This window comes from Dendrobates tinctorius, unplaced genomic scaffold (genome assembly GCF_039654945.1).
Source record: "Dendrobates tinctorius isolate UK_male_01 unplaced genomic scaffold, ASM3965494v1 ptg000015l, whole genome shotgun sequence".
Classification (NCBI taxonomy): Eukaryota; Metazoa; Chordata; class Amphibia; order Anura; family Dendrobatidae; genus Dendrobates; species Dendrobates tinctorius.
In genome coordinates, this window is record NW_027361683.1 from 56,941,004 (window position 1) to 56,959,362 (window position 18,359).

Sequence of the window (18,359 nt, forward strand, 5' to 3'; positions counted from 1 at the left end):
GGAACTTGCACTATTGCTGACTGACTAAATACTTTTTTGCCCCACTGTATAGCGGCAAGAAAAAGTAAGTGGACTCTTTGTCATTACCTACATTTCTGCATTGGGTTAGTTATAAAATGTGTCTGGATTGTTATCCAACTCACATTTGTAGATAGACATGGAACAGACATTTCTTTGTGTATCATCATGTGTTTTTTATTTAGCATATGGAGATGATTTAAGGGTTTAAGGGTTCAGTCCTAGGGACCCTCCACAGCACAAATACCACAGTTATAAGTAACATTGCGAAGATCACTGTAAAAATGATGTGATCAAACGGCTTGTTTCACCATTTGAACTGCATCTGGAAAATATGCTGTCTGGACCCTGTGGGGTTACTTCAGAAACTTACAGAAAGTATTATCAACATCACTAGAGCTATCTGAAAACCAAGATTTGAAGAGGAGCCTCCATTCTTTAAACATTTATCATAATTTGTAAAGTCTACTTCACGAATAGCACACACATGATCAATTTTACAAGACTCTCCACAGGTTTCCAAATCATAACTGACAGAGTTATATTCATAGTACTTTTGTAAAAAGCACTGGTTGGTCGATATTTTCTCCAATACTTTGTGCATAGACTGAGGCGATCCATCTGGCACCAGAAATGCCTCCGTTAGACGATACTCTTTTTCCCATCTAGGAGACTCTACATTTGCGAATGTGAGGTTCAAGTAGTAAGTGATCATATCCTGTAAGCAAAATTTATAAATGCAATCATTCGTTACAACTGGATCATGATCAAAGCTGGTTAGTACTTAAACAGGTCTTAATTTTCTTACCAGTTAAATAAGACCTATTATTATCTTAGAAACGTTATTAACTAGAGAAGGAAAAAAAGACTTTGTTAAGTTGTCAACAAATCACTCCCAGCACTTTCTCAACCTACTCTGTGCACAGATCTTGCCTCATAAAGGAACTTCACAAGACTTCTGCAGTTTACTCAATTGGTTGTTCCTTGTTGATCAACTACAGTATACTAATACTATACTTTTGCATTAATACATTAATATATTATGAAACAGCATCGACATACTATACAAATTATATACACATTCATCCTGAATGAATGTACATATCATATAGCTCTGATTTTTGTCATTAATGCATAACCAGCTTTGTGCTGCATAAAGTATTTGGTAGACCAGATTGTAATGGAATGGATATTCCAACATGCAAGATGCTTAATAGTTCACAACAAAGTGCTTACATTTCTCCATAGTCACATTTATAGCAAATATAATATGTAAATGTTTGAATATAATATTTTACAGCACTTGACATAATTATTAATGCTTAAAAAGAATAGGTCACCACATCTGACTTATTTAAACTATTAATATGGGCATACAGGTTATAGACAGCTGAGGAGAGTGATAACTGTATGTCTCATATCAGATACCTTGTTGTTGAGAAATAATTTTTTATCACTTCATATAAGCGACCTCTTCCAGGATCTGGGCAGGATGCTGCCTGGTAGATAACTCTGCCTCCAGAGATTATTTTATATGAAGGGGGGAGTTACCAATGAGACAAGTAACTAACACAGAAGAGGAGAAATTAAATTTGTCTACTTGCAAATACATTTTTCGCTTCTCTCTGAGCTATGCTGTATGGCAGCAATATTGCAGCACTGTTCCTTAGAGATAGAAGCTGAAGCTCATAGGAGCCTGTAGATGTGTCAGTTATAGTCACACACAGCTCTGCAGTGAGATCAGGAGAGCAGACATTATATGTCACACTAGTAACTTCTCCTCCAATTAAAACAAGCTCTGGAGGCAGAGTTATCTTCCAGGCAGTGTCCTCCCCAGAGCCTGGACGAGGTCATTTACATAAAGTGATAAAAGATGATTTATCCACAACAACACATCTGATAATAGACCTCTATGACTGAAAGCTGGAGTCTTCTGGAAGGGCTTTCCTTCCTGCAGCAGGGCTTTCAGTGTGGCAGTCGTTCGGCTATAGAAACTATTAACCTGCAGATTAACAGATTAACCCCATATTTGTAGCTTATTCGCTCCTTTTTACATGACCAGTTAGCTTTAAAGGGGTGGTCTGGGATGAAGTTTTACTTGACCATAGAATTACCTACATATTGTAGAAAATAACAAACACAGCTATATTCAATCTCTCCAGGTCCACAACCATCTCTCATCCATTGCCCTGATCTTTGGCGACATACTGCAGCATTGAAATCATGACTCCAGTAAAGATGATGACTGCTGCCAATTAATCGACACAGTGGCTTGTGCTGTCTGCCTCAGCATCAATGATGAGCCCAGCGATTGGCTGTAGTTGTCGCTGTAGTCATGCTGTCACTGTAGCAGCCTGTCAGCAATGACGGGCAGTGGCAGAGGCACAGGACTGTATCTGGGAAGAGCAAATACAACAGTGTTTATTTCCATGTTTGCAATCCCATCGCTATATATAAAAATCAATGTGTGTGTATCACCAACCAATCACGAAGCATCTTTCATTACACCAGAGCTGTTCAAAAGAAGCTAAGCTGTGATTGGTTGCTATGACCAACAGTTTTCCTTGCAACCAAACACTAAGCATCTCTCATTTCACCAGAGCTGGCTAAAAGTAGCTGAGCTGTGATTGGTTGCTATGTGCAAGTTTTCCCACTTGACAACACCTCAGCAGACACTGACATGGTGGGAGAAATCTAGCATCCCCAGGAACATAAGCTCCAGCCATCGTCTGTCCCCCAGAAAGGAGCAGTGAGTACATGACAGAAATGAATCCCCCCCTCCCGTGTGGTATCTGTCATGATCCCAGTGCAGGGTTTTGAGCTGCACACTGGGGGTTAATGTCTGGAGCTCTGTGCAGGTTTTGACCTGCACACTTGGGGTTAATGATTGTGGCCTTTTTCTGGTTCTGGGAGAGCTTCATAAACCCCTGGGTAGCTTCAATCCTTGCCAGTTATACTTTTGCCTTTGGCCTAGTGTGCTGACCCCCATGTGCCTGTTTGTTGCTATAGCTTGTTTATATGGTTCTGACCCGGCTCTGTTTCCCGTTATGAGTTTGCCTGTTGATTTTGTACTGCGTTATTATCTGTGTATGACTCATTGCCTGTCACCTGACTACTCTCTGCTCGCCCCCTTTGGTACCTTGCAGCTATCTCTGTGTGTGACTCATTGGCTACGTCCTGACTATTCTCACTGTCTTTGCCCCTGGGTAACTTTGTCTCGCAGTTACTCTGCTAGGAATTGTCTTGCAGCTCCTAGCTCTGTGGAGTTTAGGCCACGCCTCTAGCAGTCACGTGCTTCAGGTCCTGCGGCTCTGAAGTACGCATCTATTCGGTTGCTGCCCGCTCCACAGGTAGCTTTGAGCACGCTTTCGCTTTACTCAGGACCCGCACACTGGCTCAGTGAGCAAGTTCAGTGCGGTGTCTCTGACATTATAACTGGCCTACAATTTTTTTTTCCTCTTCTCACTTCTGCAGCATGGACCCAATGTGTGCTTTATCTGAGCAGGTGAAAAGCTTGACTCAGTCACTGCAGAAGCTTAGTTTGGAACACCAAGCTCTGGCCCAGTCCCAACGGCGGGTTGAGGACTCAGTTCAGGGGGTACTTTCCGCAGGCTTCCAGCAGGTGGGGAATAGAGATGTCATTTTAGTCCCACCTGAATCCCCGGTTAAATTGCCAGATATATTTTCTGGTAACAAGGATGATTTCAGGGCATTTAAGGAGGGCTGTAAGCTTTTTTTTTCTTTGAGACCCCGCTCCTCTGGGGATGAGAAACAGAGGGTGGGGGTGGTGATGTCCCTGCTTAGGGGGTCCCCACAAGCCTGGGCATTCTCGCTTTCCTCTTCTGCCCCTGAGAGAATGTCTGTGGATGCATTTTTTGAAGCTTTAGGGCTTATTTATGATGAGCCTGATAGAGTGCGGTTGGCTGAGGACAAAGTGATGAGTGTCTGTCAGGGGGAGCACTCGGCCGAATAGTTCTGTACTGAATTCAGACGTTGGGCAGCGGAGATTTCCTGGAGTGATGCCGCCCTTCGGGGGCTGTTCCACAGAGGCCTGTGTGAACGTCTGAAGGATGCTTTGGCACTTCATCCTCCGCCTGACTCCCTGGAGGATGCCATGGTCCAAGTGGTTCACATGGATCGCAGGCTGCGGGCTAGAGGCATTATGCAATGGGAAACGCCCTTATTCTTCAGTGGAGATGAGACCCAGACTCTTCCTATGGCTATGGAGGTGAGTGCTGTAACCTGTGAGGGAAAGGAAAGAAGACGCCGCCGGGAAAAGCAGTTGTGTTTCTATTGTGGGAAATCTGAACATTGGAGAGGGACTGCCCCTCCTGTCCGTCATCCTCCAAGATGGCGGGAAACGACTAGGTCTGGGTAGTAATCGAGGAGGCTACCCAGACCTTCAGGTACAATTTTCCTCATGTGCAAAAATGGTGCTGCAGGTGGAACTGGAACTTGGTTATGGTCCTGTTCAGACTACTGCTTTTATTGACTGCGGTTCGGCTGTGAACCTGATTGATACCAAGGTTATGACTCTTAATAAGATAGGGACAGTCAGGCTTCATGATCCTGTTAAACTTGTGGCAATTGACTCATCTCCTCTTACCCAAGACGGTATCTGTTGCAGGTCTGAACTTTTTCTCTAAAAGTGGGTTCCACTCATGTGGAGAAACTAAGTTGTCTGGTGCTAGATAACTTGCCTGCAGGACTGGTACTGGGGATGTCTTGGCTTCAATGCCATAATCCTACCATTGATTGGGTTACAGGGGAAATCACTCAATGGGGATGCAATAATAAATGTGGTAACCGGGGACATCTTGTTAACGCTGTTAAATCAGTGTCTGTGTCGTCTGTCGATCTGGAAGGTATTCCGGAGTACCTGAAAGATTTCGAAGACGTTTTTTCCGAAAGTGAGGCTGAGGCGCTGTCACCACATAGACCCTATGATTGTGCCATTGATTTAGTACCCGGAGCCAAGTTACCTAAGGCTCGATTGTTCAATTTGTCTGGGCCTGAGCGCCAAGCCATGAAGGAGTACATAGCTGAGAGTCTCCGCAAAGGGCATATCAGGCCTTCTGTGTCACCTGTGGCAGCAGGGTTCTTCTTTGTGAAGAAAAAAGATGGTGGTTTGCGGCCATGCCTCGATTTTCGTGAACTGAACAAGATAACGGTTAGGAACTCTTACCCGCTTCCCCTCATCCCAGACTTATGTAACCAGTTAGCTGGGGCCCAATGGTTCTCCAAGTTAGTTCTGTGGGGGGCCTACAATCTGATAAGGGTTCAGGAAGGGGATGAGTGGAAAACGGCATTCCTCACATCAGAAGGACTCTTTGAGAACCTGGTAATGCCATTTGGGTTAACTAATGCACCCGCTATTTTCCAAAATTTCATCAATGTTGTGTTTTTTGATCTGATAGGCCGTTTTGTTATTATTTATTTGGATGATATTTTGGTGTATTCCCCGGACAGTCAATCTCACTCGCAACATCTAAAGACAGTTCTCCAGAGACTCAGGGAGAACCAATTGTTCGCCAAATTGGAAAAATGTTCGTTTTTTGTACAGGAGCTGTCTTTTTTGGGGTTGATTGTGTCCTGTGAGGGGTTTCGTATCGATCCTAAGAAGGTGCTAGCGATCGCTGACTGGGTTCAGCCTCGAGATCTCAAGGGGCTCCAGCGCTTCTTAGGATTTGCGAACTATTACCGGAGATTCATTAAAGGTTTCTCAGAAGTGGTTAAACCACTCACGGATCTTACCCAGAAGGGAGCTGATGTAAATAATTGGTCTGTACTTGCTAAGGAATCCTTCTCAGCGATTAAGAAATGTTTTATGTCTGCCCTGGTGTTGGTGCAACCTGATCCGTCCAAACCATTCATTGTGGAGGTGGATGCTTCTGAAGTGGGGGTGGGGGCTGTGCTGTCCCAGGGTCCGGCCACCCTTACCAATCTCAAACCCAGTGCCTTCTTCTCCAAGAAGTTATCTTCAGCTGAGAAAAACTATGACGTAGGCAATAGAGAACTTCTTGCGGTCAAGCTGGCGTTTGAGGAATGGAGGCACTTTTTGGAAGGGGCGGCTCACCCTATCACGGTTGTCACGGATCACAAAAATTTGGCATACCTTGAATCTGCTAAGAGGCTTACTCCTAGACAGGCCCGTTGGTCACTTTTTTTTTTTCACGATTTCAGTTCTCAATTACTTTTCGACCGTGGTCCAAAAACGTTAAAGCGGATGCCCTGTCCAGAAGTTTTGATCCAGTGTCTCCCCCCTGAGCCGCCGTCCTCCATTCTTCCCCCAGGGGTGGTAGTGGTGGGGGTCTCAACTGAGTTGGAACAAGAAATCCTAAGGGCTCAGGCCCTAGCTCCAGCAACCAGGCCAAGCGATAAACTGTTTGTTCCAGATTCATTGCGGCCTAGACTTCTGCAGGAGTTTCATGATTCTAGGCTGAGTGCTCATCCAGGTATCACGGCCACTAGAGAGGCAGTAGCCAGGGGTTTTTGGTGGCCTTCATTAAGGTCCGATGTCAAGGAATTTGTTTCTGCTTGTGGCATGTGTGCCCGTTCCAAAAGCTCGCATAACCGACCGGCTGGGGAACTCATACCTTTACCGGTTCCTGATAGGCCATGGACTCATCTTTCCATGGATTTTATTACCGGCCTTCCACCTTCCAGGGGCAATACCGTGATCTGGGTGGTGGTGGATAGGTTTTCTAAACAGGCCCATTTCATTCCCTTGGCAGCATTACCCTCAGCAGAAACATTGTCAAGGTTGTTTGTGAAGCATGTGGTCCGATTGCATGGGGTACCCCTGAATGTTGTGTCTGACAGAGGTGTGCAGTTTGTGGCCAAATTTTGGAGGGCGTTCTGTATGAAATTGGGCATCTCACTCCTTCTCGTCGGCATATCACCCGGAGAGCAATGGTCAGACAGAACGCACCAATCAATCCCTGGAACAAATTCTCAGGTGTCTGACCTCCGCCAGTCAGGAGGATTGGTGTGATGCGTTACCGTTGGCTGAATTCGCTTTTAACAACCGGGTGAGTCAGTCCACCAACATGTCCCCATTCCTGATTAACTATGGCTTTAATCCGCATTTTGGGGAGTTTTCTCGGGTGGATTCCGGTTGTCCAGGAGCAGAGGGGTCCGTTCAACGGTTAAAAAACCTCTGGGCTGAAGTCTGGAGTAATATCTCTCGGGCCCAGGGGAGATACAAATATTTTGCGGACAAAAAGAGAGCCTCGGGAGACATGTTTCAGGTGGGAGAGAAGGTTTGGCTCTCCACGCGTAACATTAACTTAAAGGTACCATCAGTTAAGTTGGGACCAAAGTTCATTGGTCCGTACGAGATTATGGAGATAGTCAACCCTGTGGCATATAGGTTGCATCTCCCCGCCTCCTTAAAAATATCTAATGTGTTCCATAAGTCTCTGTTGAAACCAGCAGGATCTGTCAAAGAGAACTCTGAGACTGTTGTTCCTCCAGTGATGGTGGAGGGTCAATTGGAGTATGAGGTCGGACATATTGTGGACTCTCGGCGGGTGCTCCGCTCTTTGCAGTACCTGGTCCACTGGAAGGGATATGGACCAGAAGAGCGCTCATGGGTCCCTGCTCGCTCGGTACATGCGGATCGCCTGGTTCAGGCGTTCCATGCCAAGTACCCGGGGAAGCCTGGGGGTCCAGAGGCCCCCCGTTGAGAGGGGGGTACTGTCATGATCCCAGTGCAGGGTTTTGAGCTGCACACCGGGGGTTAATGTCTGTGGCTCTGTGCAGGTTTTGACCTGCACACTTGGGGTTAATGATTGTGGCCTCTTTCTGGTTCTGGGAGAGCTTCATAAACCCCTGGGTAGCTTCAATCCCTGCCAGTTACACTTTTGCCTTTGGCCTAGTGTGCTGACCCCCGTGTGCCTGTTTGTTGCTATAGCTTGTTTATATGGTTCTGACCCGGCTCTGTTTCCCATTGTGAGTTTGCCTGTTGATTTTGTACTGCGTTATTATCTGTGTATGACTCATTGCCAGTGACCTGACTACTCTCTGCTCGCCCCCTTTGGTGCCTTGCAGCTATCTCTGTGTGTGACTCATTGGCTACGTCCTGACTATTCTCACTGTCTTTGCCCCTGGGTAACTTTGTCTCACAGTTACTCTGCTAGGAATTGTCTTGCAGCTCCTAGCTCTGTGGAGTTTAGGCCACGCCTCTAGCAGTCACGTGCTTCAGGTCCTGCGGCTCTGAAGTACGCATCTATTCGGTTGCTGCCCGCTCCACAGGTAGCTTTGAGCACGCTTTTGCTTTACTCAGGACCCGCACACTGGCTCAGTGAGCAAGTTCAGTGCAGTGTCTCTGACCGTATCATTAAGTGACGCACATGAATGTAGGAAAGTGCACATATTAAATGTCATGTGGATTTAATATTTTCTCACAGACACTTTTATGCATTATTGATGTGTTGCTGTGCTCTGATGCTGTGAGTTTTTTTAAAGTGCTACTTTCCCCATAATTCACCTGAATATACCCATATAACACATAATTCTTTTCCCATAACAACCCATTAAATATGATACTATACTGCATACAGATGCTGTACATCCATGAGCAACTCAGCCGGACAAATTACAAGTTGACGGTGCATGAAAATGTGTGTGAAGGTTTCTCTACTGTACTAATGTATAAGGTTTGTGCTTGTCGATTGGTGAAAAGCATGACTGTAATATTTATGGTGGCAGATAAGTGAGAATATCAGCCTGATCAGTAGAAAACCTGGGATCTTAGTGAACCATGTTTCTGTGCAATTTCACTATTCTACTTTTACTGGCTCTGACGGGATGATGTGGGATATTAGGGGTAGTAGTCTGGTGGCTCTGTCTGACGGGATGATGTGGGATATTAGGGGTAGTAGTCCGGTAGCTCTGGCTGACGGGATGATGTGGGATATTAGGGGTAGTAGTCCAGTGGCTCTGGCTGATGGGATGTGGGATATTAGGGGCAGTAGACCAGTGGCTCTGGCTGATGGGATGATGTGGGATATTAGTGGTAGTAGTCCGGTGGCTCTGGCTGATGGGATGATGTGGGATATTAGGGGTAGTAGTCCGGTAGCTCTGGCTGACGGAATGATGTGGGATATTAGGGGGAGTAGTCTGGTGGCTCTGGCTGACGGGATGATGTGGGATATTTGGGGTAATACACGCCCCCCCGGAAGAAGGCTAAGTGCCGAAACGCGCGTAGGGTCCCGGCAGCACGTTTATGTCCAGGTAATTTATGCCCTTTTAACATTTTTTTGCTTTATTGCATTGCTAAACTCACAGTGCTTCTGATTTTTATCACAGCATGTTTAATATTACAGCGCTTATGGTGTTTTTTTGATTATAGCGCCTTTGATTACTGCACTACAGCACTTTTAGCATTATAACACCTATGGTGTTTTTGATTATTGTATTGCAGCACTTATAGCAATATAGCGCCTCGGTTTATTGCACCACAGGATTTATAATATTTATGGTGCCTCCGATTATAGTGCCTTTTATTATTATACCGTAGTATTTAGCACTTAATGTGCTTTTGATTATAATGCTTTTGATTATTGTATTGTAGCACTTGTAATATTAGTGCACTTTTGGTGCTTTAGGTATAGTGCCTCTGATTATTGTATCATAGCACAAAATTCCACTGTAGCACTTTATTCATTTCATTATTTTTCAATATTTTGTCTATTGTATTGTAACATTTTTAATTGGGTTACAAATTTAATAGTGTTTGCACAAAAAAATTTTTTTTAGGCTTGCACTGTTGCACTTTTTTAAAATATCAAATTATTATATAAAAAATTTTTTGGGCACTGTTGTATATTTATACAGTTTTTTTCACTTACAATATAGCACTTTATCATTTTTATGTAAAAAAATTTTTGGGGTGTATATTATTATATTTTATTTGTGTCAGTCATAGTATTGCAATGCTATACATTTATATTTATTATATATATATATATATATATATATATGTTTTTGGGCTATGTGCTTGGATATTTAATTATTTATATATTAACTTCACGATTTAATATTATTTGTACGTCCTCCGTTTCAGCTTTTTAATACCATTATAGTTTGTTTATTCATTAAGTAACTTTAATAAAAAATATTTATATATTAAAAAAATTCATTATATTTTTTATATTTCTTTATTTTTTGTCTTTAATGCACATATTTTTATAGGATTGTATTAGTGGTAGTAGGCCGGTGGCTCTGACGGGATGATGTGGGATATTAGGGGTAGTAGTCCGGTAGCTCTGGCTGACGGAATGATGTGGGATACTATAGTGAATGTGGCTATGCGGAGTGAGCGGGGCTATACACTCAGCTTTATATATAGATATAATCATTATAATTTGTTATAACTAACCGTAGTTAGTTACTATGCCCGGGCAGCGCCGGGCTCTACAGCTAGAGGACAAATAAAAATGAATCCCAGACAGCACTTTGATATGTGTCTTGTCCTTCGAATATTATTATTATGCATTTATAAAGCGCCATTTATTCCATGGCGCTTTACATGTGAAAAGGGGCAAGATTACTTACAAGAACCTGAAGGTTTTTCCGGTTGTACTCATAGACTCTGATTCCAGGATTGTTAGCGCCGTTAGTCACTCCTGGTAAAGTAGTTTTCCAAGGAGATACTCCAGGTGCAATAAACATGCTGCCAATGGGATCACCTAGAATTGAAAAGTTGTGATTATTATAGTATGCCCCTGCCAGAAATTAAATTTTTACATAACTTGAGAATCCAGGTGTTTAGAAAGCTGCAAAATACTTTTGTTTTTAAAATATCAATTCATTTGCCCTACACTTGATATCTGAAAGAGCTGCAGTGTCCTCTTGTTGACACTTCTTTTCTGCTTGTCATTTGCCACAGTGAAAGATATACAGTTTCTACAAATACAAAGAAAGACATGATATGTACAGGAATATCGACATACCCATATGCAGTGCATGGAATTATGGTAGTAAAGAGATGTCCCTGAAGGAAGGTCTGCAAGTGGAGAATGTCTGCATTTTATTATGCATCGTTTTCAGTCATTATCACATTCAGACATTAGCATTATAACTTTATACAAGCACAATGATAAGTAGGATGGACATGTTATATCTTGTAGCCGATTTGAACATATCTCATTGAGTTATGACGGGTCCATTAGACTCCCATAGTGGATACAGTGCATTATGCTGCGTTATTCTTGTTGCTAAAGAGAAACAGATACCTGACAATAAACAACTCTTAAAATATGACTAGAGCCCTGTCAATAGACTCTGAACAGCTGCAGTTTGACAGGTCATTAAAATTGTCATGACATCTTGGGAAATTTTAGCTGCTGCTATCTTGAACACACACAATGCGCTATTCCTGCAGGATAACTGCAAGCATGAAATGTACATATTTACCAATGTTATGCATTTTTAATATTAATAATTTTAAAGGCCAGGAGTCAATCACAAAAAATAATAAATGTCGCAAGGGAGATTGTTAATGTCATTTACCTGACCGGGTAAAAGAAAGAGAAAGTAAGGCCGGGTTCAGACTTGCGAGAAACTCACACGAGTCTCGCACCTCAATACCTGGCACTGCCGCCGGCACCCTGGACCAGAGCATTCAGCTGCATAGAAATACATGCAGCCGCACACTCCGGTCCCGAGTGCCGGTGGCATTGCCGGGTATTGAGGTGCGAGACTCGTGTGAGTTTCTCGCAAGTCTGACCCCGGCCTAAAAGTGCATAGCAGCTTCCAGGGTGTTTAGTAACTGATCTCACAAACTTAGGCCTCATTCAGAAATCAGTTTTTGTTTTTCATTTATAGAACATGTTCATGAATCAAGGTGAGTGAGGATAAGGGCTCATACTCACATGTGAGAAACTCGAACGAGTCTCACACATCAATACCCGGCACTGCCACAGCACTCAGATTGGAGTGTTCAGCTGCATAGAAATACATGCAGCTGAACGCTCCAATCCGAGTGCTGGTGGCAGTACCGGGTATTGACGTGCAAGTCTTGTCCGAGTTTCTCACATGTGAGTATGAACTCTAAAATAGGTTGTGCAGTCACACATGTTGTTGACTCTCGGCACCTCAACCGATCAGCTGGTTACTTCGATGGTTGCTAGATGTAAACACTTTGAACAGAACCACAAGTTGATGCTCCATTTATTGTGTAGTGGCTGAAACTAAGTACTGCAAGACATCTATTCACATTCTGCAGTATTCAGCAGTGGCCATCATGTACTGAATGGAGCTGCACTCAAATTGTTTACATTCTGCTACCACAGAAGCAAATAACTGCTGATCAGTGGGGGTACTAGGTATCAGATCACCACCAATTGGAAATTGAGGATCTTTCCTATCGACAAGCTGGAGCAGTGACATCGCACTTGCAGAGAAGATTTTACACTGTTGCAGCAGAATTGTAAGTGTGAATATAAAAGTATTAACATAAAAAACTCAATATCAGGTCCATGTTGTAGCACTGTCATGTCCCATGATTTAGAATTATACATACAGTATTGCATGTAATTATATTGTTGTTTTTCATTGCTGTGTATAGATCTGTCCCTTTTAGAGGTTGTCTCCTCCACCCTCACATGTGACTCTCATTTCTGTATCCCCTCCCTTCTTCTCCATCTTTGAGTCTATCTCCTTCTTGGAGACACACGTTTTATACAGCTCTGTACAAGGAAAGTCTCTTTTTACCTAATGTAACTGTGCATTATGCAAGGATTCATCCGAGAATAAACCTTCTACTGGACCCTTCAAACATGCTCTTTTCCAATTGAGTTTAAGCTATCTGCGGACATCACTACACGTGAGTAATGGTAAACAGACGCCATGAGATGGCAGTCTATGCGCCCAACACTTAAAGTTTGGCCATGGAGGCAGAATAGTAAAAAGAGACTTCTGCAGTTACATCTGTAAATTCAGTCTCCAGCTTCTACAAGTTAGAACAGACATCAGAAGATCTGCTTACATCATATAGATACCATCAGCTTGAATCAGCCTTGGGCAGCAAAACCCCTCCCCCAGCCTTCACCCTGCAGAGACTGTAGCAGCTCATATTACACAGATCTCATCTGCATGTGAGTTACAATGGCTGAAGGAAAGTCTGCATTATCTTTACAGGAGTTCTCAGCCACTGACAGACCAAAGCGCTCTGCTAAGCCGTCAAGGAAAGCTATAGAGAACCTTGAAATCATTAAACATGAACTTTCTTGCAATATATCCGTCTTATGGCAAAGACTAAAGAGTCATATTAACAGCATCTCCCAGTTTGTCTTTCACGAGTTACCACCAGAGGGAGCCCTTGAACAATTGTACTCTGCATACCAGTCTTACAAAGACACTTGCAAAAAATACATCTCAACTCTACTGAAATTAAATACGCCAGAGTCACTAAAGGAATGCCAGGACTTCCAACAGCTCAATGCTGAATGAGATAGCACCGTGCGCGACATTGTGAACAAGACAGAAGCAAAAATCCCACAAATGTCAGAAGTGACATCGCACAGATCCAGGTCCGCTAGGAGCTCAAAGCACTCAATCAAGTCAAGGTCATCAAGGTACACCATGAAATATACGAAAAAAAGCTACAGACCAAAATTAGGATCACCTTAATGCAAAAATAATACATACTTTATTGGATACACACAGACATAACAAATTTAAAAACAATTAAAAGTCATAACCATGACAGTATTACCCTGTTAGCCCATAATAGGGCCCTGAATCTGCATGCGAGAAGGCGGAAATGGAAACCCTGCAGAAAACGAACATGCAGCAGCCGTGGCAAAGCTAAAGGTCTTCGAGCAGGCTCTAGGTGGGAGCCAAGGACGCAGCCTCAATTCGTACAAACTCAACACGGAAGACCCACTTAAGCGCACAAGAAATTATGTGCTGAGCCAAACCAACGAACACCTGACCACCAACAACATTCCTGTCAGCATCGACCTTCAAAGTCAGTCCAATGTACCACAAACATTCAAACCCAAACCTCCTTCATGCGTCAATACACGGCCTGACCCTACACCTCAGCAAACACCATATGCCAACATCTACATGCAACCTAGCATGCCAACAAGGCACTATGCTCCTGACAACTGTGTGGTTCCAGCCCCGCATACAACAGAGATCATATGCCACAAACCGGTTGCTGGTCTAAAAGCCTATGCAACTCTGTATCTTCCCATGTTCTTGAACCAAGAAGCTACGACCCACGCTAACAGTATCACTCATCCAGCAAATGTTTCTCCAAAGTCAGAAAGAACAGACATGTCCGATTTTGTGAGGTACATGATATGCCAAAAACTAACCAACACTAGTCTCACAAGGTTCGATGAACAGCCTGAGAATTACAAAGCCGCAATTAGTGACCTTGGCATCACTGCTGCTGAAGAGCTGGATCTACTAATCAGGTGGCTCGGACCTCAATCCACAGAGCGGGTCAAGAGGCTCAGATCCATCCACATCAGCAATCCAACAGCTGGTCTCATGGCTGCATGGGAAAGACTAGAACGTAGCTTTGGCAGTCCTGAAGCCATAGAGAATGCACCATTTAAGCGTCTACAGGATTTCCCCCAAATATCCGGCAAGAACAGTTCATAATTCCTACAGCTCAGCGACCTGCTCCTAGAGCTCCAGTTAGCCAAGCAGACATGCACCTACCTGGTCTCAGCTACCCGGATACCGCTCGGGGCGTTAACCCATTAGTTTCCAAGCTGTCGTATAATATACAAACGAAGTGGACCACTATTGGGTCAAAACATAAAAGGGCCAATCAAGCCTCTTTTCCTCCATTTTCCTTCTTCTGTGATTTTATCAAGGATATTGCAGAGCGTAAGACCGACCCAAGCTTTTCCTATGTAGAACCGTGGACTCAGTCCAACCCCTCCTAAGTATGAGGGCCCATATACTAACCTGAAAAGCCAAGGAGGCACACTTTCAGCAAAAAAGACCGACATCCTTTCCACACCTACATCAGCTCCAGACAAGAGCAACACAGGGGACAAGGTCAAAGATCCTAATCGTATGTGTCCCATTCATAAGAAGCCACATCCACTAAAGAAGTGCATTGGCTTCAGAAAGAAGCCGCTCCAGGAGTGCAAGGAACTTCTAAAGATATTTGGTGTATATTACAGATGTTGTGATTCTACTGAACACTTTGCTAAGGTACTTTAAAATTCTTATTAAGTGTTTGGAGTGTGACAGTAAGGACCACATGCAAGCACTCCATCCATCCCAACCTAGCACTGCTCAGCTCACACCTTCCGTACCCCCCACAAGCTATGGCGGGGAGGAAACAGAACAAGGAAGTACTACCAAGGTATCATCTTCATGCACAGAAGTTTGCGGAAAAGACCTGTAAGACTCATGTCTTGCCAAATGTTCGCAGTACATACTGTCAACCATGCCCACATCACTACTGGGCAAAAGAAACGCTGAGTGACTGTAAGCGGCAGCAAGAAACCCATGACAACATGAACATGTTCTTGTCCCGCGACGACAAACTCGGGACAACGGTGTTTGATTCTACAAATGAAGATAGCAAATTGGCACCAGCAAGAGAGGACAAAGAATTCATCAAGGTCATGGACAAGGAATCCACCCAGGATGACTCCAACAACTGGACAGCACCCTTACCCTTTCATTCTCCAAGGACAAGGTTGCCATGGGATGGCAGTCTATGCGCCCAACACTTACAGTTTGGCCATGGATGCAGAATAAGCACAGTTATACCAGCATCAGCAGAGCTGAGTTCATAATCAGGTACCTGTTGCAGCAGAGTTGAGTGGAAAAACACCAGGATTCACAGGTTTGAGCTGGGAATTTGAAGTTGCAGATACTGTAGCTGAATAGCAGGTTGGCCAAAGAGATGACTAGACAGTTGAGATAAATTCATAGTGAGGAATGCCCCTGTAATACACAAAGTCGCTTAGTACTATGCATACTCGGCACATGGCTGCCTGAGTCTGCCTGAAAAGGCCTTTGGTGATGAGATGTAAAAGGAATTTGGTATGTTGCCGCATTAACCTGGTGCAGACTTGCCCAAGGGAAACTGGCAATAGGAAGCCAATTCAAGACCCGGCACTTGAGCCAGTGTAAGCGGAACGACGAGACCTGCGTGTCGGGTCCGGAACTAGAAAGGCTGCATCCCCTGTTCCCAGGGGGAAGCTTTAGTGAGGCAGACCTTCCCCTTTTGCCTGTGGGAAGCATGAGTGGGACGGACCTTCCTCCTGACAGAGGGGGCAGGGACATAAATGAGAAAAGCGCACACAGGAGGGGTTTTTTGATGCAAACCCGGGGCTGCGTGAGAACAGCACTGCACCCTGTCCCTCCACACAGTACCAGCGCTGCCACAGGCCCCACCGCCTGCAGAGGGGCCGTAGCAGAGAGAAAGACCAGGTGTGCTGCAGCAGAATAGAAGGAGAGGGACTGCTGCACTGAGGGCAGCTGTGTGTCCAGCAGCAGCAGTCAGGCAGAAGTGTGCTCCGTCCAGGGGGCACCACCATTGTGTGTAATGAATGGAAGCGGAGACACAGATGGTGAAGTGTGCACTCGTTTATTGCTATTTTGGTGGAACCACTGGACCACGGTCTGTTGGGCTCCGAAGGGGGCGTGACTATGCGAACCCCTGACACCCATAGTAAGACCCCTCAAACAGGATCAGAGTGGAATGTCAGAGGGACACAGGTGCTACCTCTAGTTAGACCCTGGACACGTGGAAGCTGGCCCAGTGAAACAGGTGCTCAAGCAGGGATAACAGACAGTGTAGAACTCGACAGGCAACATGCGGCTAGCCGGGACAGAGCTGGCAGGCAGTACTGACATCCTCATAGGTAAAGGAGAGACGGACGTCTGAGCCGGATGGAACTTGCACAAGTAGTACTGGTGTCAGCCCGAGGATGGAATAGCAAGCCGCAGATAATCTGAGAAGACAAGCAGTATTAGCTGGGTACTGGCAGGACACAGGCAAAGCACAACAGGTAACAGGAATGTCAGATCACAGAACCGGAAACTAGCAACAGGAAACACTTGTTGCTCCGGCACCCTCTCTATGGCAGAGGGGCCAGAAATAACACACACTGGAATATCATTGGTTAACAACATTTTTGAAAGATGCGCGCTGAAGAGATCGGGAGTGCCCAAGCGACCTAAGCCTCATACCCAGGGATGTGCTGGCCGCGCGCCAGGAAGCAGGAACAAGGGAGATTGATCTTCGGCTTTCGGTCAGCTCAGAGGATTGGGATCATGCCATTTCTCTTTCATATTCCACGATTTCCATGGCTCTTCAGGAGACTTATTATAAAACGATCTCTCGATGGTATTATACCCCTTCCAGACTGGCATTAGTTAATTCCAGTAATTCACCTCTATGTTGGAGAGATTGTGGGTAGTGTGGCAATCTTTCACAATTTTTTTAGTCTTGTCCGAAAGTCAGTCCATTTTGGGCAGAGGTTTCTTCCTTGATGGAAAAACATTCCTTATGGTGAAGTTTTGCAATGTCTCCCCATCCCCTGTCTCCCTACTATTGTCAAATTCGGACCAGATAGAGCCATCCTTGAGACTACTTACCCTACATATTCTTTTGCTATCTAAGATACACATTGCGTTGTTTTGGAAACCTTCAAAGATTCCTTCCATTCAAGATATTATGCAAAATATGTCATTGTATAAATCCTATAAAAGTAAGTTGGCACTAATGAACAATTGTTTTCCAAAATTTGCTAAAAAATGGTATCGCTGGCTGGAACGGTTTCCATAAGGGTATGTGTTACTTTACTTTATTGTTTTAGTTTATTTACTGTAATAATTTATTTTTTTGTGTTTCCTATATATCTATGGTTATGTAATTCTCTATACATATAAATGTCATGTATACCTCATTTACGTCTTTGAAAATGTTAAAATTTGTTTGGAAAGCAAATGTATTTAGAAGCTGAATGGCTTCAACTCTCTATAGGTTATTAAGTGGAGTATTTTTACACAGGGCACAATAGTCAAACCTTCAATAGGCTATTAGATGAAAATCAAAAAATAAAGCCCAAAAGCCTAAAATCCAGTGAATAAAAATCTTTAAATGTTCAGATAAGGTAAAGCACAGTGGCCAAGTCTGCAAAAAGCTATTTTATTCATTGGAATTCCTAAAGTGTATAAAGAAAACAGGCTTGATATGCATGTGTGTATACTAAAGATGGATAAAGTGTCCACAATGCAGTAGGTTTAGTGAGGCATGTTACTGTGCAAAACAGTGCTGAGCCCCATCGCGCGTTATATGCAGGGTACAAAAAGCCAAACACGCATGTTTACACCTGATAGTATAT

At 44.0% G+C, this 18,359-nt stretch overlaps 1 protein-coding gene across 1 annotated transcript in view; it reads right to left on the reverse strand.

The window, feature by feature from the left end:
• Positions 1 to 175: 175 nt before the first annotated feature.
• SMPDL3B (sphingomyelin phosphodiesterase acid like 3B) overlaps positions 176 to 18,359 on the reverse strand; it is a 446,519-nt gene continuing 428,335 nt past the window's right edge. Inside the window, exons 8-9 of the mRNA XM_073564586.1 lie at positions 10,579 to 10,712; positions 176 to 736 (exon numbers count right to left, since the gene is read on the reverse strand). Coding sequence (XP_073420687.1) covers positions 380 to 736; positions 10,579 to 10,712 — 491 coding nt within the window. The 3' untranslated portion in view covers positions 176 to 379. The remainder of the gene's footprint in view (positions 737 to 10,578; positions 10,713 to 18,359) is intronic.